Below are 24,879 nucleotides of genomic sequence, written 5' to 3'. Positions count from 1 at the left end.
TGTATTGCATTGAAAAATTTTTTGATCATTTATACAAAATACTTATATGAATGCTTTTTGCAGGAAAAAAAAACTAAACTCTACATATATGAACAATTTTAATATTAAACCAATCATTTCATCTGATGTGGGAGAGTCTGCATGTATTTATTTAGAATTAATAAAAAGTGGTGGCCAAAATATTCCAGATTTGATTCCCAGTGGTGGCTGCTCGATACAAATTCTGCCCCTGCTCCACATCGACCTCAGTGTTGAAACAAAATATCCTCGGTTATAGACTTATCATAGGTAGAAATCCTCTTTGCTGTTGGGCTAACCTTGAGATGTTCTCATGATTTTCCTCTCCCTGCAGCGCAAATGTGGGATAGTTCTATTAAAAAGTTCTTTGCGGAAGCCAGTTTGTCCCCATGCTTGATCAAAGAGTTTCCTTGTCTTCTGGGCTGGGTTCGAAATTACAAGGCTATGGAGTTGAACATTGATAGTTGTAAACTCAGAATTAGGTTAGCTGTTCATCGCTGGTTATAAAATTAAAAATAAAATTATGGTTAGATTTGGTAGCTAATCAACTAAAAAATTTCCCATTATTCTTAATCAATGTTATTACCAGTTTTGTTTTTGGCTGTTTCCTCATGGTTTGAATTAAGAATAAATCAGGCCCCAATGAATTAAAGTATTATTTTTATTGCTGAACTGTCATTTTTATAATGCCATATAATTATCAAATAAATTTTTAGAATATTACACCACCTTTTTAAATATACCACCACTGCTATTAAATATTTTTTAGGATTTTTTTCCAGATTTTATTACTATATACTTATATTTTATTCCATCTTTAGAAGATTCTGTTGAAACTAGTAGCAGTAGTGGAACAATGTCTCCAAGTATCAGCAAAGCTGATTACATTGCTTTCTCTTCTCCTGTGACTGTGCAATCTTCTTGTGCAACTACAACTACTTCTGAAAATACAACCTTGCTGACATCTTCTTCTAAAACTTCAACTATTCCAATCTCTCACTCCTTAAAATCTACTCCTACCTCTGATGGTTTCAAAGATCCAAGTAAATTACCCAAGTCATTAATCTCTCCTCATGCTCATCGAGACAGACTCTGGCTGAATTTAGATCGATCTATTCCTGAATCAAGAAGAAATCTTGGTATGGTATATTTAACCAATATTAGCTCTCTTTTAAATATTTGTGTAAAAAGAAAGTTTATATGCCCTAAACCTTGAGTCATAAGTTGACCTGTTGTATAAGTCGACTTCCTGATTTTGATTACGAGATGCCAAATTTCTGGTATGTCAGAAGTATAAATCGACAGCTGAAAAAAACTAAATTTTGAAATTAAAAAACAGAAATAAATTAAAAATATTTCACATAGTTCTCTTTTTACATGATGTATTTGCCCTCAAATAAAGATGAAAAACATTATTGAGTTCAACATAGATAATGTTCTGAAATCTTTGAATTTGTAGCTTTATGATTTGTTTTAAAAGTTTTCTTTGTATTATATATTTTGAAATACCCTTGAATAAATTATTTTAACTTTTCTTATTCTTAATTTTATTTTCTAAACGTAATTTAAAGTGTTTTAAAGGAAAATAAAACCTTTTTATGTAAAGAAAATATGATGAAAAAAAATTTCAAAATTAATTGTATATAACATATTAAAATTAGTTTTTGTAAGAGCTGAATTGATACAGAGTTATTGTCTGACTTTATTACGTGTGTATAAATCAACCTTCTGATTTTCATGAAATTTTGAGAGTTTGAAAAGTTGATTTATGCACCAATCTATATGGTACATGTCTCATGGCTCATTCCTTAAAAGTTCAATAAAAGTGAATTAAGTTCTCTAAAATTAATGAACATTAAATTGTATGTTTTTGTTAAATTATGTATTTTTTTGTTTGTTTACCAAATTGTTTTCTGATCAGACTTGTTCTAAGCAAAATTCCGTGCAAAGTAAATCATAATTTTTTTTGTTAACTATAGAAATATTAGGTAAATGGAATAAAATTTTACAAATTCCGATGACCTTCTAAATCTTCCAATGATGCGATAAATGTTCAAACCCTAACCGATTCTTACACTACTCCCAATTCACATGATAGTCTTCTGGTTTGTGATCAAACTAGAAGAGTTAAACGCTACGAATATGATAGCTACGAATTCAATATGAATCGACTGTTCTAGAGCAGTGATAATATCAGAAAAGAAATTAATGCTAATAATTAAAAATAATTGTTCTTTATTGTTTCTTATCTTTAAGAAAATACATAACCTAACAATAAAAGAAGCGATTTCAAGATTATTCATCAAAAAGAAGCATACTGATGATAATTAAGGTTGAATAATATTTAGTAAAATTGCAGTGGAAATTTAATAGAGGTTGAAAAGAAATTTATACAATAATTTGTTCATAGTTCCGCCATTGTTCTTCTGACTTTTTTGATACTTTCTTCTAATATTTCTATTTTACTACACTTTAAAAACGACACTTTCAAAATCATCAAATAATAATGATTCCTTATGCCTTTTCAGGAATGCCAAGTCCGTCAAAAAGCGGCTCTTCCAGTTATGACGAAAGCAAAGACAGTATATCTTCCGAAACTTCCTCCCCTCTCCATTCAGGTAGACATAGTAGTTCCTGGGAAACTCTTGTTTTGTTTGCAGTAAACCTTTCACGTTTAAACGTTCACATGAATATGGGAAATGTTATGGGAAACACAACGTAAGACTTTTTATAACTCAACTATTTTTAGGTTTAGATTAATATCAAGTTCATGCCTATAGAAATAGAGTATTAAGATATTTTAAATTTTTTTTATAGGTGGTTAACTCGAGATTTCAAATCTCAGGGCCGCTTATCAATAGGAAGTAGTGGACACAAAAACTTATTTCTTTCTGTTGGTCTAGAAGTTTCAACTCTGGATAGCAAGGGTGGTATTGTTGGTGGAACAATTGAATTAAGCCACATTGACACTTGTAGTAAGTAAAGCATCCAACTATTGCATGTTAATTTTTGTTCATTTGTTTAAGTATTATTAAATTAATAAAAACTAGAGAAAATATTTGATGCTTTAGAAAGTATTTGTAGAAACAAAAATCATGAATGAGGGTGTAGTGTGTTTTTCTTCAAAATAACCCAAAAAAGAATTAAAACGAGAAATTCATGATGAATTTCTTTAAACTTCTAACAAATTTTAAAAGAAACAAAAAACTATTTTTATTTTCTTAATTTTTGTTACAAGACAGTGTTACCTTTGTTAATTTGAGTATAATTATATGCTAGTTTCGTTTAAAAGCTTGTTTATATAATCACATTTTGTAGCATTTTTTTTAAGTGCTTCTTACCACCTTTTAATTTTTAAAATGTACTACTTTTATGAAAATGATTTTAGTTAATTAGCTCATAATTTAATTCATTTAACAAAAAATATTATTAAACCTTATTCAATTTGTTCCCTGCAAATATTTTTTTTTAATAAACAATTCTTCTCCCAATCTTTATTTATTTATTTACTATAAGAATTAAATGTTTATAAACATCTCAATTAAGTATGCATAAAGAACTTTATTATTTATCCTAATTGTACTATTTACATACGATATAAGATGAATGAACAACATTTAATAAAATTGATGCAAGATCTAATAAAGGTTTTAGCAAAAGTATAAGAAAAGAATTGTTCAAAGTTCTGTTAATGGTTTTCTAATTTTGCTAATATTTTCCATGTTCCGTTTTAAAATATTAATTTTCCTTTAAAAACATTTATTATTTTATAAATACAGTGAAACGTCTCCTAAAGGCCACCTCTACTTAAGGGCCACCTCTATTAAGGGCCAATATTTTGAGGAACGAAAATTTTCTCCATAGACATAATGTTAATTTTCCTCCCATTAGAGGGCCACATTTTCCTGACTACCTCCAATAAAGGCAATTTTTTCCCCCGTCCCATGAGTCCTCTGCGCCATATTTATCAAAATAAGAAACACTAATAGAAGTAAATAAACTAATATCCCAATCCAAGGCATTAATAAATGATGCGAATTTGACTAATTTGTTTCATAGAGTTAAGGAATCATTAGAAACTAAAATTGTTTGCGAAAAAATTGTAAAAAGTAAACAAACTTCAATTGAAAATTTTTTTAAACGTGTATAAAAACTTAAAATGTTAATAAACAGTTTTTTTTTACATAAATTTTTATTTCCTCATTTTATTTTTTGGTCACTCCCATTTAAGGGCCACCTCCATAAGGGCCAATTTCCAATGGAACGACAGGTGGCCCTTACCGAGAGGTTTCACTGTAATAAATTTTTTTCAAAGACATCATTTATAATTTTTAAAAAAAATTGAAAATAAGTTGCCACTAGTTACATTGATCCTAAATTAGTAATTATATTTGCGCAAAACTGCATTAAAAAATGTAACTTATTTTCAGGGGCAATACATTTACTTTCTTAAGATGTAAATATTTTAACTTAAATTTTTTCTTCAAGTCTTGCTTATGTAAGCATAAAAGACAGCATTTCTATAATATACTGGGTCAAAAAGATTCATATTTATTTTACTCACTTAGGTATTTAACAATTAGTAGCTCATGCTTCCTCATAAATATTCGAATCATTATTAATCATATATAATTTTGCTTAAAAGGTTTAGAAGTATGCATGAAGGATTGCATTAAATTAGTTAAAAATTTTCAAATTGAATAATTTTCTTTTTAAGTGCATTTAAAAGAAGATTGGGGGCAGGAACCTGATCATACTGTTGCCCTAAAACTTGGTGCTTTGGAATCTCGTTTGGATTACATGGGAACAAGTGTGCTGATGGGACGTGTTAGCTCTTTAGATATAACACTCAAAGACGAGTGGAGAGTCAGTACCAGTTTAATTCAAGATCATATGGTTAGTCATCCTACTAAAAGGTGAGTTCAATTCTATAATTTATCTGATTAAAGCATGTATATTAATGGCTAGTGTAATTTATTAATATAAACTTGGATATCAATGACTAGTGTAAGTCATTAATATAAGCCTGGATATTAATGACTATTGTAGTTTATTAATATAAGTTTGGATATAATGACAAATGTAATTCATTAATATAAGCTTTGATATTAATTACTTGTGTAATTCATTATTGAATATTAATGACTATTACAAGTCACTTAAAGGCTAAAAAGTGCCTGTTATATTATAGTTAAAAATTTTTGAATAAAATAAAAAGAACATTTAAAAAAAGTTGATCCTTTAAAAAAAAACTCCATACATTAGTTTGAAAAATATTAAAGTCTGTGAAAAAAGTAGGTAAAATTAATTTGCCTCATACATATTTTAGTCCCTTTTTTTTCTAAAAACATATTTTTGTCCCTTTTTCATATAAGATATAACTTTAAATAACTTGTATGCATTTTAATTGTCTAAACATATGAATAAAATATTTTTTACTGTGTCTGTAAGTAATATTGAAGTTATATTATTTTAAAACCAATATCTAAATTAACTAAAAAATGCACTATGAGAAATTAATAATCTAATCAGAAATTAATCTCTAATCAGAAGTTAATAAGTTGTAATGTATATTTTTAGGATAATACTATCAATACTTTTCTATTTTTTCATAAATTCAATATTATTAAAGAAAGCAGAAGAAAGATATTTATTTATCTAAAAAAAAGAAAAACAAGTCATTATTATTTGATATTATTCAATATTAATATACTCAGTAATTATATTTATGTATTCTCTCAATTATAGGCCTGCTTTAATTTTTGTTAATGGAGAACTATCATGGGATCAACTGCAGCTTTTGATTTCAAAATCGACTACACCTGACTTAATAAAAATGTATTCCAAGCTGGAGGAATTTTTCTCTCAACAATTTCGTAGTAGCAAACGAGTGTTTTCATCTCTCCAGCCTCGCCTGCAAAGGCATTCTTTAAAAAATCGTTCACGAAAATCAAAGACACCGGAAGGTTGTTGTTCCCCTCTTTTTTCTATTATTGCTATCTTTCAGAAATATTTAAGTTCTTTAACAGAGCAATGGTTTAAAAATACTTGCTAAGAATAAATGATGTATAAAATTATTTTCCGAAATCATTTTGAAATTGATTTTCTCTATTTAAAATGCTTCATAATTGGCTCTTTATGTATATAATTTTAATCCTTTTAAAAAAATTGTGTTAAAAAATTAAGCACTTTCTTCATCTTCTTGAGTGCTACAGTCTAATAGAGGCAGACTATCTCTCCAAATTTCAAACACCAGACGTATTGAGTGTTATGTCTTTTTGTGTACTCACCCCCATTTATGTATTCACCTCTAGATCCCTCTTGAGATCAACCACCTATCTAGTAAATAGTCTTCCTTGTTGCTATTGTCGTTTTTTTTAAAAAAAAACTTTTTAGCAATGTCATCTTAGTATCTATCTAAATAAATGATAGTCCTCTATTATGAAATGACTTTACTAACACCCAAGTTTGTCACATTTTTTCATTATGCATTAATTATTATATTTAAAAGAATAATGTATGGAGAATATTTTATAATAATTTCACTTTTATGTTTCATTCTCCTCATATCGTTTTGTTTAGTTTGAAATGTGCGCATTAGTGCCTTGCTGAATAGTTTTTAAGTAAGAAAAAACCATTTTTAACATCTTTCTAATTGTTATTGTGGTCAGGAAGAGAAAGGATTAAAATCGTTAAAATTCTGTATTAAAAGGAAGAACCTCTCATTAAGAACTACTTTTAACCTTATACTTAAATAATCTAGTTTTAGGTTATTTTTATTAATTTCAATAGTCAAAGTTTCATAATGTGTTGCTTCTTCTGACCTAAATGTTAATTTATAACTCCTAATGTACTTAGTTTTTCCATTTCACTTTTTTTGCAGTAATTCTCAAAATCTGTATTAAAAATTGGTCATTAGGGAGCTCCCTATATTCAACTACTTTTCTATATTTGATAGTTATAGTTAATTTTCTTGCAGTTGTTTTTTTTATATTTGTTAAAGCATTAACCTTTTTTTTAATTTTTAAACTGTTTTTTAAAGGTATTGATTTAAACAATGCCTTAAAATCTCATATAACTGAGTATCTTAATTAAAATATTCGCTATTCCACTAAAATAATAATGAATAGTAACAGCAACTTAATGATTAATAAATAAGTAATTCATTTATTGCTATTGTGAGGAAAATAAGATATAAAGCCAAGAATCTAATAGTAATGTATTCAGGGTTGTCTGTATCCTGTAAAAAAGAAGCTGATTTTGGACGAAATAACCAACCCTGGCTACCAAGAATAATTAACAGTTATAAAACTTATATAAGACTGTTTCCTATAGTGGAAAATAACTGTCTGTTACCAAGTCTTGGTAATCTTGGATATTTGTTCTTTACGAAAACAAACTAGAAAGAAATGGTTTTAATACTAGTTATTTCTCTTTTCTTGAATACAATCAGCCCTATGTATTAAAAAAATTCTAGATAGCACAGAAAAAAAACAATATAACAAAGAAAGCATATATTTACATACTTTGCAATAGCACATCTGAACCTCCATTCTGAAAACAGATATTGTATACCTAATAGAAAATTTAAAATTGACATGATCCACCAATCACGCATATCAGAATTTCAGGAACAAAGAATGATACTATCTAATGAATAAAGGATATCTAAAACAATAGTGTGCTTATTAAATATTCCAACTAATTAATAATTGTGATAATCGTATTGTAATTATATAATTTATCAGAATTATTAATGATTGTATTAATTTTTTAATTTAATTGTACTAATATATCTCCATAAATTAGTGTTTATACCGATATATTTAGTGTTATACTGATATACTTAGTTTTTATGACTTATGTTCTTATTGCAGAGAGTGAAGCCAAACATCATCGTCATTGGCAGAAAGTCCTATACATGGTATCAGGCTTACAATTAAGTACGATGGCGAGTGCCTTACCGGAGATTGGAACAATATTAGGTGGCACAATGGATCTTCATGGTTACAATATTTCTTTAGCATGCTTCCATGGTATAAATTTTCGTTCCAAAGCTTGGGCTATCTTCAGTATGCGGAAACCAACTATTTCATTTGCAACTGAAGCACAAGATGTTGTAAAAGATGATGGTATGTGTTGATACATTTTTTATTTTTACATTTTTAGGAATATTCCATGTGACTTTATTAACATGTGTATAAGACAAATTTAATAATCCTACATATTAAAGAGACTTCTAAACTTATTTAAATTTCCTGAATACTTTTGTAATTCTCAGCATCTTCTCATTGTATTTAGTTCAATTTCTTTTTTCATTAACATAACTGTAAAAATTTATTTACATGTTTATTGTGGTAGTAGTAATTATTGGAAATAGTTCGACTTATCAGTCGGATCTTTCCTTGTATTACGCTTTTTTCTAACTCACCATAATGTAAAATTAAAGTTCAAGCTGATGTCATCTTTCTAGAGGAGTAACATACCTTTTGTATTCTAAATTGGTTCATGAAGCAAACATATTATTAATAGAGGAGTAACATATTATGTACCAAGCGTGTTGTCATGTCATTGCTAGCATTATTATTTTCTACATCAAGCTGCGGTGTGCTATCTTTTTTACTTTTTGATATGTTGTAAGTTTACTAGGAAACTCTGTACTTCAACATATATCTGTTTTTTCTTCCTCACAGTTATTTGTAGATATTCCTCTTACATAGATGTTCAAAATATATGATTGTTGAAACTGTGAACAGGTCATCTTGTTGTTTCTTCATCACTGTGCTTAAATAACTCTGCATCCAGCCCAAGAGTAATACTTTACATTGAACTAGAGCTGTACAATGAGCTATTAGCAATGTTCTGGAAAACATTCCTGAGGATGATCCAAAGTCATGTCATCATAATTTTGATCCTTTGCAGAGATGGCTCCCTTGCTGTGGTAGCTCAATGGATTGCACATGAAATGCTAGAACAATTCGACAAGAACCGATACTGTGCATCCTTTTTCCTTTCACAGACAGATACAAATGGTTGCCCACACTCTCACTGATTACAGACCGTGATTTATTCGAAAACTTGTTTTACAATCAGTCCACTGTGGTATTTAAGCCCAATTACATTTTCAATCTTCCAATCCTGTGTAGGGCTGTGCCTTCTTTAGGCAAACTTGTAATCGTTAATTTTTTTTATCTTTTTATATCAGTTCATTACAGTTTCATCAGCTCACCTGAACAATGTTATTTTATTTGAGTTTTGCTTTGTCTAGCTGATTTTGGCTCTTATGATGATGTTGTTATTCCTCAAGAGGTTTGCCTGCTTTAGATGGTTCCATGATCACAAGTTACCCCAATGACTTTTTTTTTCTATCATCTTTTTTTTTCTACATCAGATTTAATTTACAATATCATTTGAAAAGCTTACCTAGAGTACAAAAATGTTGTATATGTTGGATGCTGAGTCTTTACTTCTGACTCTTTTGCCTTTGAATGCTATATTCAGCACATTAGTTCTACTTACCGTATATTCCCGCGCATAACGCGCCCCGGCGTATAACGCGCACCCGTAATTTTCAATAAATTTTTTTAAATTTTAAGATATACTCTTCGTATAACGCGCACGAAAATTTGGATTGTACATGTGCAATATCTCGTCTAGTATCTACAGAAAACCAGAAAGCCTTTTAGTGTGAGACATGTTTTGGTCCCACCTTACAGATAATACAAAAAAATTTTTGAAAGTATTTAACACCGATATGGCAGTTATTCCGGGCGGATTGACACCATTAGTTCAGCCATTGGACGTCTGCTTAAGCAAACCATTTAAAGCCAATTTAAAAAAACAGTGGAACACTTGGATGTTGGAGGGCGAGAAAACCTTTACGAAAGTGGGACATATGCGTCATGCAAGTTTGGAAACAGTGTGCGAATGGATATTAAAAGTATGGGATGAAATTAAGCCTAAGATGGTTAGAAAATCATTCAAAAAATGCAACATTTCAAATAATCTGGACGGATCAGAAGATGACTGTTTATTTATGGATGAGGGTAACACAGATGATGAAGACGAAACAGATTGTAATGACGTGCCTGAAGAAATAACGGAGGACGAACATAATGAACTATTTACGTAATAACGAAAATCTATAAAGTATATAGGTAAAGGTATGTCATTTCTTTAGAATAAAAGTATTTTTATATATTTAAATTTTGTTAATCTATAATTTTTTATATTCGGCGTATACCGCGCACCCGAAAATTCCAATGTTACTTTTTGTATTAAAAGTGCGCGTTATACGCTGGAATATACGGTATGTAATTATTATTATTTCAGAATTGCTATAGTTCTACCACTTATTTTTCCATTTCAATAATTATTAAACAGTTATCTGAATAGGGTATTTACATTAGAGCTTCATTTTTTTTTTTAATTTTTTTTTTTCCTCTTTCAGGTAGTATTGCTACTCACATTGTTCAAAATTTGTCTTATGCCCTTGGCCATTGCTCAACAGAAACTGCTCAGCATTCAAGTATGGCTACTGTTTGCCGGATATCAAGGAACGTTCTCTTCCCACCTCAGTTTCGAAGCATGCATGAATGGTTTCACTACGCCTTCGCTACAAGTGAATTGGATGGTAAAGCATTTTTTGATCTTTTTAAACCAACTTTCATAACTATTTTTGTATAAAGGTATCCCAAAAGCCTTAGAATGATCAAATACTTTGACAAATGCAAATTGGATCAAAAAGATGAAATGATGTGTTTATTTTTTTTAAAAAGTTATTCAATAATACCAAATTCAAAATTTTCATTCCTTCCGCTGGCATACCTTCCAGATTTTGCTCTAAAACTGATTTTTCAAAATGATAGTAAAATGTAAATTGAATGATCATTTATAGACAAATGTATTTTTATATTTTGTCTAACTTAAAATAGACCAACGTATTATTTTAATACATTTATATAAATGTTTAATCTATTTATCTGTAGTGGTAATTAAAATCATTCTTAATTAAATTTATAAATTTAAGAATGAAACAAAAGAGCTAAAGGTTTACTATAACTTTAAATATAAAAAATAAAATCTTCTGGAAAATCTGGAAGAATCAGCAGCTATGGCCTAGGGGTAAAGTTGGATAGCAACTTGGAAATCTTATTCTTAATTTAAACCTTATTTTTATTTGAAGTTCCAGGGAAAATATCCAAATTTTATCTTTGAGTATTTATATTTGAAATGACAAATGATTTTATCTAAACTTAACAAACTGAGAAATGGGAATGGATGACAAAAATGAGTTGTCTCAGGAAATGCAACTCATCAGATTAAAAAAAGAAAGAATATGCATGCAGTTAGACTAAAAAATTGTTGAACCTTAACCTCCATGGCTGTTTAAATATCTCCAGATAGTTCATATCTGGTTCTCAAGAAGATATTGCAGAATTGATTTTTTTTATTTTTACATATAGAGCTATGTTTAAATTTGGTTCCAACCCCTGAAGTGAGTTCAGGAATAATGTTTAATATTTTAAAAATTTTGTTTCTTATTCTTTATTTTCCAATTTTAGGACTATTTGTCAACTCAAAAATTGAAATTTGTATGTCAAATCTGTGTATTCTTTTATAATAAAACTGAATCTGCAATAAAAAAAATAATGAGGGTTCCTATATAAGCTTTAAAAAATGCTCCCAGGGTGAGGGATCAATTTTGATATCATTAGATGACTTTTTGTAAAGCACAAATTTTTCTTCTTCTTTTTGATCCAAACTGTTATTTAATGGCTTAGAGACAACCTTTATACTGAATGTTTTTTTTTGAAAAATTTGAGCAAAAAACTTAAAATGAAGAATAATAAACTTCTTTTATGTCTATTTATATAACTTAAAAATCAATGTAAAATTTACTACAAATTTGCTATCTTCAATGCTTTCTTATTTTTTGTCTTAAATTTAATCAACCTGAAAAATTCGTTTTAACTTTTATTATGTTATTTTGTTGAATACTGTTAAAAGTCTGAGTGTTGGTCCTGTATGTAATTCTGTATTATTCTGTATAGTTATTATTTATTATGGAAATAGCGTAAGTATTAGAATGTTAATGTAAGGATCGCTCTTGATTAAAGACTCCAGAGATTTTACTTGCAATTTCATTTTATGAAATTCATTTAAAATTTTTACAATTTTGTACAATTTGTTCGGTTTTGTTACAGTAATTTCCCTTCTCTGTTGCTTTATTTTCATTTTTGTTATTATATGTGCTACGTCCTGCCACAGTATTTTCAGGGCTAAGGAAAGGCATAATAACCTTTGTTATGATGTGATGGATATATAGTGATTTATTAGCAATATTTTTAATATGCTAATTATTCAATTGCTTTTAAAGTTCAGGGTATCTGCGCACCTGGAAAGTCATGAGAAATCATAGAAAGTCATGAATTTCGGTTTTGAACAAAATTTGTCATGATTTTAACTGATTAAAAAAATCATGGAAAGTCATGGATTTAGGTTGCTGAGAAATCTAATTTTTAAAATGGAATTTACCCCCCCCCCCCGATTTAAAAGTGCTCCGAATTTCAAAATTTGTAACAAAATCACCCACTCACAGTCATATTTTATTAAAATATAAAATGTTTTTATCATGTTCTTTAAAAATTATGGTGTTCTTTCAGAAAAACATCATTTCTAGGGCGAATTATCTTTTAAACTTCTGTGATTTCAGAATTTTTGTTATTATTTATTTATTTATTTTTTATCAATTTCAATATCTAGCTGAAGCAAGCCAGTCATTGGCGATTTTTTTTATTCCGAAATGAGAACAGAAAAATCAGGAGTGTTTCTTTCCTTTCCGGTGAACAAGAAAAGTATGTTTAGAATATAGTCCTGCAGAAAAAAAAAGAAAGAAAAAAAGTATTTGCTTTTGCATTTTTTGCAGCTATTTTATTGCTTCAACTCTTTTTTTACTGTTTTTTAAATTTAAAATTTATAAATATGAAGACTAACCGTTTTGGCTATATCTATCATTTCAATTAATGTTATTATAATGCTTTTTTAAAATTATTGTTGTGTTTTTCGGAGAAAATAGTAACTTCATTAAGTCATGAAAAATTCTTGAAATTAGTCATGGAAAGTCATGAATTTGAAAATCTAAAATGTAGCAGATACCTTGAAAATTATAAGCAGTTAAAAAAACATACCCTTCAGTTTTAAGAAGAAAATTTATTGAAGTATTTGTGCTAAATCAACTATTAAACGGTAGTAGTACTTATTGCTCATCATTACACTTTTTTTAGATGTTGGCAGATTTCCAGTATTCGAACATGATCGTGACAGTGCAACAGATCGCAGAATTTCTGTTCCTGCCAAAGGTCCTGAATTTAACCACAATATGGAAGTTATTTTTGCCTTACCTAGTATGCAATTACATTTGAAAACTGAGCATTTACAACCTGCAAGGCCTGTACCTGTTGGAGGTATGTTATGTTTTCATAAGATATTTAATTTTGCTTCATTATAAAGCTCTAAAATTATAATTAATAATTCTAGATTTTTAAATAATTTTTATTATTTAAACATGAATTTCATTTTCATAAAATGTTGATAAGCTTTATATTTTGGACATTGTTTAAAGTGCATGCCTAAGAAATAACCCAAAAGGCTGAGATTTAACAAAAATAAACATTGAGCATAATTATTATAGAGAGTTTTTGACTTTGAAGTCGAAGTGACTGAGTATATTACAAATTTAATTTTTCAAACAGTCATATTCATTTTCAAATTACGAAAAATCAATGTTTGTTTCTTGAAAACAAATGTTGCTATATGGTCTATAATATTTTTATTAGTGAATTTTAACAATTTATGTTTCTGCCATCATAGTTTTCAATAATATTTTGTATATCAATAATAAATGGTGTGAAATGAACTGTCAAATAACTGATGAAAATATTATTTTAGAAATTATGTTGTATTTGAAAGATTTATGAAATTCATAAACTGTAAAAAGCATTGCAGACTGGTTAAAAAAAATCTATTAAAATCTAAAATATTTGAGATTTCTCACAATAAATAGAAAAAGAAATTCTTATAAAAATTCTTGAAGAATGCAAATTATTTAATGAAAACTTTTCTGATGAATGATTTATGTGTCAAAAAAATTATAATATTAAAAAAAATTATATTGCTCAAATATTTTTATTCCTGCAAAAAAAGAGTGTGGTGCTCTGATGATAATTATAAGGTGTGTAACATCTTACATGGAATTTTGCTTGTATAAAATTGAGTTTTTCTGTGTATTTTAATTAATTATTGTCTGCAAAATGAAAAAATATTTTGTATGATTTCTAGGACCAAAACCTTCAGTTGATTGCAGTTTTGTCACAGAATTTGATGATCATATATTTGTAGCAGTTGATGCTGAAGCTTTTTTCTTTTTGCATGATCTAATAACATCTTACATCAAAGAGAAGGAAGGTTATTCTATAAATATATGTATTTTGATTCATAAATTTTTTTCTTTTTAGCACATATTTTGATTTTTTTATGTTCAAATATATTAATTCTAACGAAGAAATGTTCTTTTGATTAGAATTATAAGAAAGAATTCTTTCTTTTTTTTTGGTTAATTATTTCTTAGCTACTGGTTGGGCCACAAGGGCTGAACAATTCAATGATGATGTGTTAAATTTCATTATTTTAGTATTGAATTTAAATTAATTTGCTTTAAATTAATATAACATTCCATATACCATTTTTTTAGATATGACCATTCTGACAAAATCAAATTTTTTAGAATTTTTAATAAATCACGAAAGGAACAAGAACATAAACACAAAAATGTCATTTTCTCATTCCGCCCCTTGCTTTCCAATATCGCTTGAGGACTATTTTTAATTTTGACATCTAAATTTATTGTTTTAAGTAAAATGATTGTGCACTATATTTTAATTATGCTCAGCTAAAAATAAACCACAGAATTTTAGAGGTTGAGACACTACAAAATTGCTACAGTTACTAAACTACAATAATTTGTTGTAGAACCAACCCTAAAAGTTTTTCAGTAAATATACAGAGATATTAGATTATTGAGTAATGCCATCTATCGTGAGCAATGGGAAATACTAGACATTTTATTTTAGAAAGAAGTTTTCTTTTTATTATATTTATTCTAGTAATCAGAGGCATCAATTAGGGAGTGTGAGAAACTGGAAATTCTTCATATGTTGTAGAAATGTAAGAAATATTAAGATGTTTTTTCTGGGATTCGAACTCTCATTCTGTAAGGTTTTGAGATTGTCCAATCACCCTTCTCAACAATAGCTTGTCTACATCTCCTCTGCAAGGAACTAAATGGTTTGATACGGTGGGCCTACTTGGCACATATATAAAATTCTTGTTTGTTAATATCATACTAGAGGAAAACAGTTTATAAACGATTTTTCATAGTGTTAACAGTTTGAATACTGTATTTTTATAAAGATATTATTGTTTTGGATGATTACAGTAAGATAGCGATTGAATGAGATATTATTTAACCATTTTTTACTCAATATTCCAAATAATGTAGGTTTGTGATTTTCGCCACTGCTTCTGGATTTGTCATTCTTTTTTTAACTTTTAAGAACGAATTTTAAAACCAAATAGTTTGTGGCATAACTACCACTATGATTATTAAACATCAATTCACTGGTATATAAGACATGCTAACTTGATTCAATCATGAGGTAACTCTTGATAGATGAAGGTTGGCATTGTCGATAATAACTCCTCCCCCCACATTGGTGACCTTTGGACGTGATGTGAACACGCCTACCTTGTCTGAAACGCCCACTTTGACGTAAACACGCCTACCTAGACAATAACGCTTACTTTGATGGATGGTCCACATTGAACAGTTGACCTGCTACTTGTGACTGCGACATTATCCACCTCCTCGCACTGTAGCTGCTCAGTCTCGTCTCGATCGTACACAACGTCAGCCTGCATACAGTCGACTGCTAAAGGCAACATAGGAGCGACTACGACCTTGAAGTTAATACACCTCTCACATTCAGCTCTCAAAAAACCCGGTGACCTTAATCCAGCTCTCCCGATCTTTCACAAGTGCAGCAACTAGTGGTATCCATTCATCGAATTCTATCCCTGATAAAATTTTGGTGGGGAGTATTGTGGCATAACTATCACTACGATTATTAAACATCAATTCACTGTTATATAAGACATGCTAACTTGATTCAATCATGAGGTACCTCTTGATAGATGAAGGTTGGCATTGTGGATAATAACTCCTCCCCCCACAAGTTCTATAAATCTTATGCTCATTTATGATCAATTGAAAATACTATGAGCTGTATTTTTTTTTCAAACAAAATTAATTGTTTAATTTTAAAAGGTTTATTTTTAGTTTTAAACAATCTGAATTTGTTTAAGACAAATTTCAGACACAAACTAAAAGTAATAAATTTTTGGAGGAAAGGTGTGAAGCTAAAAAATCTTCGATTAAATATTCATTTTTAACTTCCATTGTGCAAACTCTTTAAATATAAATTTGTTTATAACCCTTACTAAAAATTTATTATGATTGGACTAAATAAGTATAATTTTAGTTCTGAAATAGTTCTATTTTAGTTTAAATTCAAATAAAGAAAAAAAACTTATTAATGTTAATTACTTACATTTTACTATAATATTCTTTTCATCATACCTTTGTGTAAAAGCAGAAGTCAAAAATGAATAAATAAAAAATAAATTAATAAAAATAAAATTAGTAATAAAATTACTAAAATACAGAAATATTTAAATACCTAATTTTAAGCAGCTTTTAAAATAATTAAATTGTGTAAAAATGTTACTTAAAAAGTTTTGGCACTTCTAAATTATAAAATAACTAAAATTATGTCAAATATGTATTTATGCATTTTTCTTTCAGAAATATAGACAGTGAACGTTATCTCCACCCTTAATATCTATGTTTAGAATCTTTACCTAAAGCAGCTAATAATCAGAAATTAATATATAATCAATAAAAAAAACGTTATGAAAAGTTGTAGATTTAATATCAAGGAAGGTAATATTGCAGACATCAAAATCTATTCAAATACTAGAAGACTCTTATTCTCAATTTTACTATGGTACAAAATAACTGTAATTTTTCTGCAGATACATCAAAAAATATACTTCTGAAACAAGAAACAATGACTGCATAATTACTTCAAGTTTACTGCAGTATAATCATGGATTAAAGTTTCATTATTTTTTAAATTTATGATTTTCAAGTGACTTTACATAAAATACAGTGATTTTGTAGACAGTTGCTAAAAAAATTTTTTTGAAACAAATTACTGAGAAATTACTTCAAGTTAACTGCAGAATAACTGAAAGATTTTTATAGTTATGATTGCTCTACAGGAAATCGACAGTTGTTAGTAGAATAACTTTAAATGTACTTCAATTCTGTAGAAAAAAACTGCAACGCCCGGTGGCTGCGCGGTAGCGCTGCCGCAAGTCCCTGGTTCGATCCTCGGGCCGGGCAAGGTTGACTCAGTCTTTCATCCCTTCAGTGGGTCGATAAATGAGTACCAAGCATGCTTGGGAACTAAACATTGGGGGTTCCGCGTTTGGCTGACCACCTGACCGGAACATCTGCTCCTGCACCCCAGAGCCCAAGGTCAAGAAAACTGAGATGGGCACAGTAGGCCTTGGCCCTCTGTGGGCTGTCGTGCCGCTGAGTTTAGTTTAGAAAAAACTGCAGTTAATTTTTATCTGGGTGGTTCTTTAATCGAATCCTCATCTGAATCAAATAATAAATGCATAGTTATTTAATAAGTATAAATGAATACAGATTTTTTTTAAATACTCTATATAAAAATTTAATTGATTCTACTCCATGTAAGCCTTTATATTATTTTAATGGCTTTATACTATATACTATTTATTGTAAGTCACATTGTATAAACCAAAACTTGAACTTCAATGGTCTGAAAAGCAAAAGTTGGAAACACAATCTGTAATAAACATATATTATTTGAATTAAAATATATGATGACAGTATTTTTGCTCTTTGTTCACGGTAAAATAAAAAATAAACAAGTCATATTTTAAGCCAAGGAAAAAATTGGCAGAATTCAAAAAATAGAATTTTTTAAATCTTTTCTAGTGTTTTCTCCATGTTTTAATCAATTTAATATTTACAATAACAAAATGAAAAAACCAGGATTACTCAATTGATAGAATGCTCACCTCCCAACGAGTTTTGGAATTCTGTTGATGGCTTGTCTATTTTTTATATTGCTCCTGCCTTACACATGCCACATTGCTGGTAAAAAATCTTCCAGTGGTAGCCTGATTGTAGGTAAGAGTTCCTTTCCTCTCAAGCTATTCAAGAGATGTTTTTGTGGTTTTCCTCTCCTTATAATTCTAAACTGTTTAGTTTCACTCAATAAGTCTGTTATGAAGATCCGCTATGTTCCTACCAGATCACCAAAGTCCATGCATCACTGGCTGTGGTCAGTGTGCGGGTGAGTGACCACTTGGATTAGTCTGCATAGGGACCAAGGGTGTGCAGTATTGGTCCTCGTTAAACTGTTCTACTGTAAAGTGCTCGACTTCACGTGAAGGTCATCAGGCTACCATCCTCTCTGCTCAGAATCAAAATTGTGATGGCATGTCTTCGAATCATCCTCTGGGATGTTTCCAAGACCGTCATCATTAGCCCATTGTGCATCTCTTGTGCGATGTAAATGAACTACACTAAAAGTACAACAACTGTTATGAAGGTGAGTTTGTCTCAAGGCATGATCCAAGAATCCCTTGCATTTTGGAAATTTTTCAATACCAAACTATAGAGTTGAAAGTTATCTAGCTGCAAATTGGATATTGATGGGCTGTTCATTGCCAACAAACAAAATACAAAACCGAAAATCATTTTCTAAAGTTTTTTAAATTTATAAGTTGTATAGGTTTGGTAGTAAAATGAGAAATATTAAGTTAATTTTTAAAAATCATACTTAACTAACGATGATGCTTTGATTAATATTTATTCTATGAACAGAACTTCTTTTATAATGTGAGAAGAAAATCAAAAAACCATTAATGTTCACGGAGAGAACATTACTTTGACTAGTTGCATATATCTTATTTCACTTCATATTCATAATCAATCACTTGTTCTTTTGCAGTTGTTAGCACATTTGGAAAATCTCATTCGCCTGATAGTGATAAAAAATTAAAGATGGCTGATCCAACAGAGTCATTTCAAAAGGATTGGAGAATGTATGAATGTCATACATGGCATTTGGAGCCTACTGTTAGGTACTTAACAGATTACTTTTGAGATTCCCTTACTCCTTTGTTGTTTAACTTTACAAATATACTGGCATCTGTTACTAAATTAAAGAAATAAAAACTTTAACTGATTTTTTTTTTAAATTTTTTTATTTAATGATTTTGAGCTTTTTGTCTTTGGGAATGGTAATAAGGATAATACTAATTCATTTCTTTTGCCCAGAAAAAATTTTATTTCTCATTTTACACACCAGGTGGCAGTACCAGGATATATTTAAGGTAATTGTAGATAGTTAGTTTATTTTAAGCTAGATATCAGCACTAATCAAATATGTCATACAAATACAAAAGCCAAAACAATAGGCACTTTTATGACCGTTTACTTGAAAATTAACCGATCGTTGAGGGGTTAATGACCTTTCAAGTATCTCATTCTTTGCAAATCTTCAAAAATACCTCGTATCCTGGTGTATCCAATCATCCCAAGTTCAAAATCAAAAATGCTTCTAAACGCTGCTCCTATGGACGCCGTTCGTCAAATAATACTAGGCTCATTACAAAATGTGAATTTAAATGCCATTGTAAAATCTTTTAACAAGTGTGGAATTTTGAACTCTTGGGATGGGGTGAAGATGATATAGCATCCATTGCAGAACGTAAAGTGGGATCCATATGATGACACTGCTAATGTTATTGTATCCGACGCTGATGATGCCCTGGAAATCTTTAAATATGTAGATTTATTGTATATTTTAAAAGTTTTCATTGTGTTATAATTTTTGAAATACTCAAAAAAGTTATCTTAACCTTTCTTCTTCTTAATTTTTTTCTGAACATAAAGTACTGTTTTTGAAGAAACTTAAAATATAAAGAAAATTTGATGTGAGAAAATACATTATTCACTCAACGTAACTTATTAAAAATAGTTTTTGGAATTGGTAAATTGGTACAGAGTTATTCATATCTATCCCATTGTTTGTAATGCATCGACATTTCACAATGAATGTCTGACTTTATAACTGGTGTATAAGTCGACCTTCTGGTTCTCATAAAATTTTAGGATCTTGTAAATTTAACTTATACGCCGTTATATACAGTAATTATTTTAATTTTAACTGTTAAATTTTAATATATGTAGTTCCCCTACTCTACAGGTCAATTTTTTTCTTTATTGTAACTCGTTTGAAATTTCCTTTACATTTCTGAATGTCTTTCGTTCTGTGTTTCCAAAACCAAAGAAGGTGCTTCGTAATAGAACCAACGTGATTTCATGTCTATTTCATGTTTAACTTTATTTATATTAATATCGGAATTTTCTTATTATTTCAGACTCTTATCTTGGGCTGGTAAAGGAATTGAGCCATATGGAGTTGATTATATATTACAAAAACTTGGGTTCGCCCATGCGCGAGTTACAATTCCAAAGTGGATGCAAAGGGGTTGCATGGATCCACTGGATAAAATTCTAGCGGTTGTAATGGAAAAGATGATATCAGCCGTCAGAGATGATAAAGATGACTCTGGTAGTATTCTTAAAAAGTAACAGACCTTGGTACTTAAAATCTCTAAGTATATCTATATATGGTGTACAGTTATAGATGTATAACAAAACTTTAAGCTTTATTGTGATTTTACATTAGTGTTTGGTATGAAACATCCCTTCACTGATTAAAAATTGAGATTTATCAAAATATATAATTATTGAGATTTAGTAAATAATTATATATTTAATATATATAATTATTTAGATCTCTGGAGATATCTCACAAGCGTTTTTAGTTAGGAATTTTTAAGTTTGATGGTTGTGTAAAGTGTTTTTATTTAATTTATTTGTTTGTTAATTTATGCTTAGTATTTGCTTGTGTATTTTTAAATTATCATTATTTATTCAAAACTTTATTTAAATATAGTATTTATAGTTAATCTTTTCATATTTGTTTCATTTTTATTGTATTATAAAACTCCTAACTTATTTTGAAAGTGGATTTTGTTGTTTTCTGTGGGAAATTATTAGAATTTGATACTTAAGTTGTTTTTTTTCATCAGAGATATTAGTTTAAAATTGTTACTTGCTGATTACTGGTGCATTTTTGCCAACACATTAAATTACTATAAAATTTTGTTTTATTTTTTAATGGATGTTTATTATATTATTACATTTTAAACGAAAACTTGTTATATTTCTAGATTTTGTAGTATTTTATTAAATTTTAAATAAGAACTTTTAATTTATTTTTTGAATATTTTTTTTGATTTTAAAAAATATAATGCTTAATGATGTTATTATTCATTCATTATATTTCATACTTATTGTAATTTTTGCATATATAGTTTAATTAAAATCAATTTGTATTCTTAAATCAAGTTCTAATTATGCAAACAATTCAAGTAAATGTCTTTCATTTAGAAATTAATTATTTTCATAATTGTTTTTTGTAAGTCCTGAGTTAATCTTAATTCCAAAATTTTAAAAAAAAGTAAAGTGAAAAAAATATATCACATTTGACTTTGTGTATATAATATGTATAATTTGCTTATCCTCAATCGAAATCTTCAAAGAGAATGTTAAATTTAAATGAAGATATAAGGGTATATATCTTTGTATATATAGTTATGTATTTAAATAAATAGTATATAGATATAAATGTACATATATATTAGTGTTAATAGCAAACAAATACTTTTGTTTAACGTTATATGTTGTATGGCTTTACTTTTCTTGTCTATGTTTTCTTTTAATTTTTATGTAAAATCATTATTGAGTTTAGTTGTTAATGAGGAGAAAACAAAATAATACATTTTTTATGTATTTTTTAACCTTTTTTTTCTTCTTCAAGAAAATGCATTTGAGGTATTGTCATATCTCTTTTCAACTGAATAGTTTTTTTGTTATAAGATTTTCATCTTTAAAAGTATTTTACTTATTTGTCCAAAAATTTAAATCTATCAAGCGCTTATGTATATTAAATTTTTAATTAAAATTGTATAAGTGGCTGATTTTGTTCAATTTAGTTGTAATTATATATTAAATTTATCAAAAAATGTTACTTAAAATTATTTGCAACTCTTATAAGCTTTAAAAATTCTAAGAGTTCAAATCACTTTTGTGTCATTTGTTTACTAATTTTTCATAAATTAATCTAAATAATCTAACTGTCTTATTTTTATACTTCTTTAAATTATTTGCTCATCATGCATAAAATAAGTTATTATCTGATTAATCAAATAGCTTATATAATATTATGTAGATATATTTTTTGTACAAAATTGCGTTATAGTTTATTAACTTCTTTGTCAAAATTATTTATATATCACTTTGTTGAGAAAACGATGACTTGTGTCCCATTTTCTGTTAATTTTTGTACTCAACAATTACTAAGTTTTAGTTTTCTTTTTAGTTTAGTTCTGGCCTGACGGTTGTTACTTTGGCCCTAAATTCTAGTCATTTATTCAATTATAAAAAGTGATATATCAGAGATTACTTTTTATGTATATTTTTATATTCTTAAATTTATTTGTCTTAAATACTACTTAGACATGCTCGAAAATTCTTGCCAACTTGATTTTAATATCATAAAATGCATTTTATTTCTTCACATTGAAACAAACCAGTGGAATTAGAGAATATTTTCTATTGTTATATTTTTCATTTGTCAAAGTGTAAAATAGTTTAATTTGTAATTTTTATTTTTTTGCATCAATATTTTTTTTTCTTCTGTTAATTAAGTGGTGATTTAGTCACCCGTTTCAAAGTATAAAACTTGCCAATACGTGTAACATATTTGAAAAAAAAAAGCATTGCCAATACCTCTAGCTTACTTTTTTTACTTAATTTTTTCCTCATCTTTTCCTTGACTTTTTTTTCTTTCAAATATTCAAGTTTTTATTTCTGAAACATATCAAAGCATTTGACAGAGTATTTTATGAAGAGTGATGTTTTCTTGTATTATTATTTTTAAAATGTATATGTTTATTAAATATTGTATGAAATGTGTGATACTGGATTACAATTATATGTAATTTCATGCTTGTAAGTATAATGTTAATAAACATTTTAAACTTATACTTTTTGTATGCTTTTTTCCATACAAGTCTTCTTTATCATAGTTTGACCCTAGATAACTAGAGATTTGTCAAATTGACTCCAGACCTTTTATTTTGTTTTATAACTGTCGTTGAACAGCCGATCCAATTTTATGGGTTATGGGACTACTTATGTTGAACTCCGTAGCCTTGTCATTTTGAACCCAATCCAGAAGACAAGGGAACTCCTGGATCAAGTATTGGGAGATATTTGCCTTCGTGGAGGACTTTTTGATGGAGCTAACCCGCATTTGCATTACATGGAGAGGAAGACCACAAGAACCTCCCATGGTTAGCCTGACGGCAAAGGGACTCTAGCCCATGATCCGTCTACCATTGAGGATATTGCACATCAGCACTGTGGTCGGTGCGAGCCAGATGCGGAATTCGTATCAACTGGGAGAAGAAAAATAATAGTTTACCAGCACGTTTCATGTGTTTCTTGTGAATTTTTTAGAGATAGTATTTCTGTGGATTTTGTACTTCCGAGAAATTTCTGCAATCGACATACCCCCAGCATCTGCTTGCAAACTTGTTGCAGCTTTTCTAAAGTGTAATCACGGTAGTTTCTCGTTCCAGGTATTTTTTTTATCACGTCTGACAATTTTTCTGTCGAAAGAAAACTGAATGAAACTTTGCACAAAGTAGCCCCACAGTGCATCTTTTTTCCTTTTCCGTTTATTTGTTATTAATTTTCAAATTTTTTTAACGGTAACATGATATAATTGTTTATTAATATATAAATAAAAATTTTTGCACTTACGACAATTGTTTTATCAGCATCTTTGCATTTCATAGCTAAAGTTTCCACGCACACTTTTCGACGTCCGACGTTCTCGGAATGTTGTTGACATTGGATAAACAAAACACACTCTGAGATTGTTTTAAAATTCGAAGGAATGTTTGTAGTAATAGAGGAGACTTCTATCTTCAAATTTCACACATTTTTAGCATGAAAAAAACATAATACTGAATAGCAGCACTTGAAAAGTGCCAAATTCGTATTTGCACAAAGTAGCCCCACATGACGGTACTGAAAATATAAAGCAGAGGATAATTAAAGCAAGAACATGTTTTAATTATTCTCTGTTTTACTTCCACTACTACTTTTTTTTACGTCTTAAAGGACTGCATAAATTCAAAGACATCAGTTTACAAAGCAATTGTAAGAACAGTTCTACTTTATGGGCTACAGAAACGTGGAAACTTGACAAAAATAGAAAAACAAAAATTAGGAACCTTTCAGAACTAACGTTTAAGATTTATTTTTAAGTTTTTTTTAGCCATACAAGATAACAAACGAAAATCTTTTGGAAAAAAAAACCCCGAAATAAAGACAATGGATGACGGAACTGGCTATGCCGCGTACTTAGAAAAACCGAGTGAAAAATTAACATCTGCTGCTCCTGCTTTCACATGGGACCCCAGAAAGAAAAGAACTAGGTGAGAAAGAGAAGAACTAAGATCAGATCTTGAGGATTTCTGGAAGGGTTCTTCAGTCCT

At 28.8% G+C, this 24,879-nt stretch overlaps 1 protein-coding gene across 2 annotated transcripts in view; it reads left to right on the top strand.

Moving 5' to 3' along the window:
- Positions 1–20,982, top strand: part of tweek (transmembrane protein KIAA1109 homolog tweek) — a 115,064-nt gene extending 94,082 nt beyond the window's left edge. For both annotated transcript variants that reach the window (XM_087150375.1, XM_087150374.1), the window contains 11 exons: positions 840–1,157; positions 2,547–2,736; positions 2,836–2,993; positions 4,736–4,934; positions 5,767–5,984; positions 7,896–8,150; positions 10,469–10,651; positions 13,305–13,484; positions 14,359–14,484; positions 19,188–19,320; positions 20,623–20,982. In XM_087150375.1, coding sequence (XP_087006501.1) covers positions 840–1,157; positions 2,547–2,736; positions 2,836–2,993; positions 4,736–4,934; positions 5,767–5,984; positions 7,896–8,150; positions 10,469–10,651; positions 13,305–13,484; positions 14,359–14,484; positions 19,188–19,320; positions 20,623–20,836 — 2,174 coding nt within the window. In that variant the 3' untranslated portion in view covers positions 20,837–20,982. The remainder of the gene's footprint in view (positions 1–839; positions 1,158–2,546; positions 2,737–2,835; positions 2,994–4,735; positions 4,935–5,766; positions 5,985–7,895; positions 8,151–10,468; positions 10,652–13,304; positions 13,485–14,358; positions 14,485–19,187; positions 19,321–20,622) is intronic.
- Positions 20,983–24,879: the final 3,897 nt, after the last annotated feature.

The sequence above is a fragment of the Parasteatoda tepidariorum genome, chromosome 8 (assembly GCF_982258835.1).
Source record: "Parasteatoda tepidariorum strain Cologne lab strain chromosome 8, Ptep-v5.0, whole genome shotgun sequence".
In the NCBI taxonomy this organism is placed as follows: domain Eukaryota; kingdom Metazoa; phylum Arthropoda; class Arachnida; order Araneae; family Theridiidae; genus Parasteatoda; species Parasteatoda tepidariorum.
Note: the sequence above shows the minus strand (reverse complement) of the source record. Positions and strands in the feature narration are given on the sequence as shown.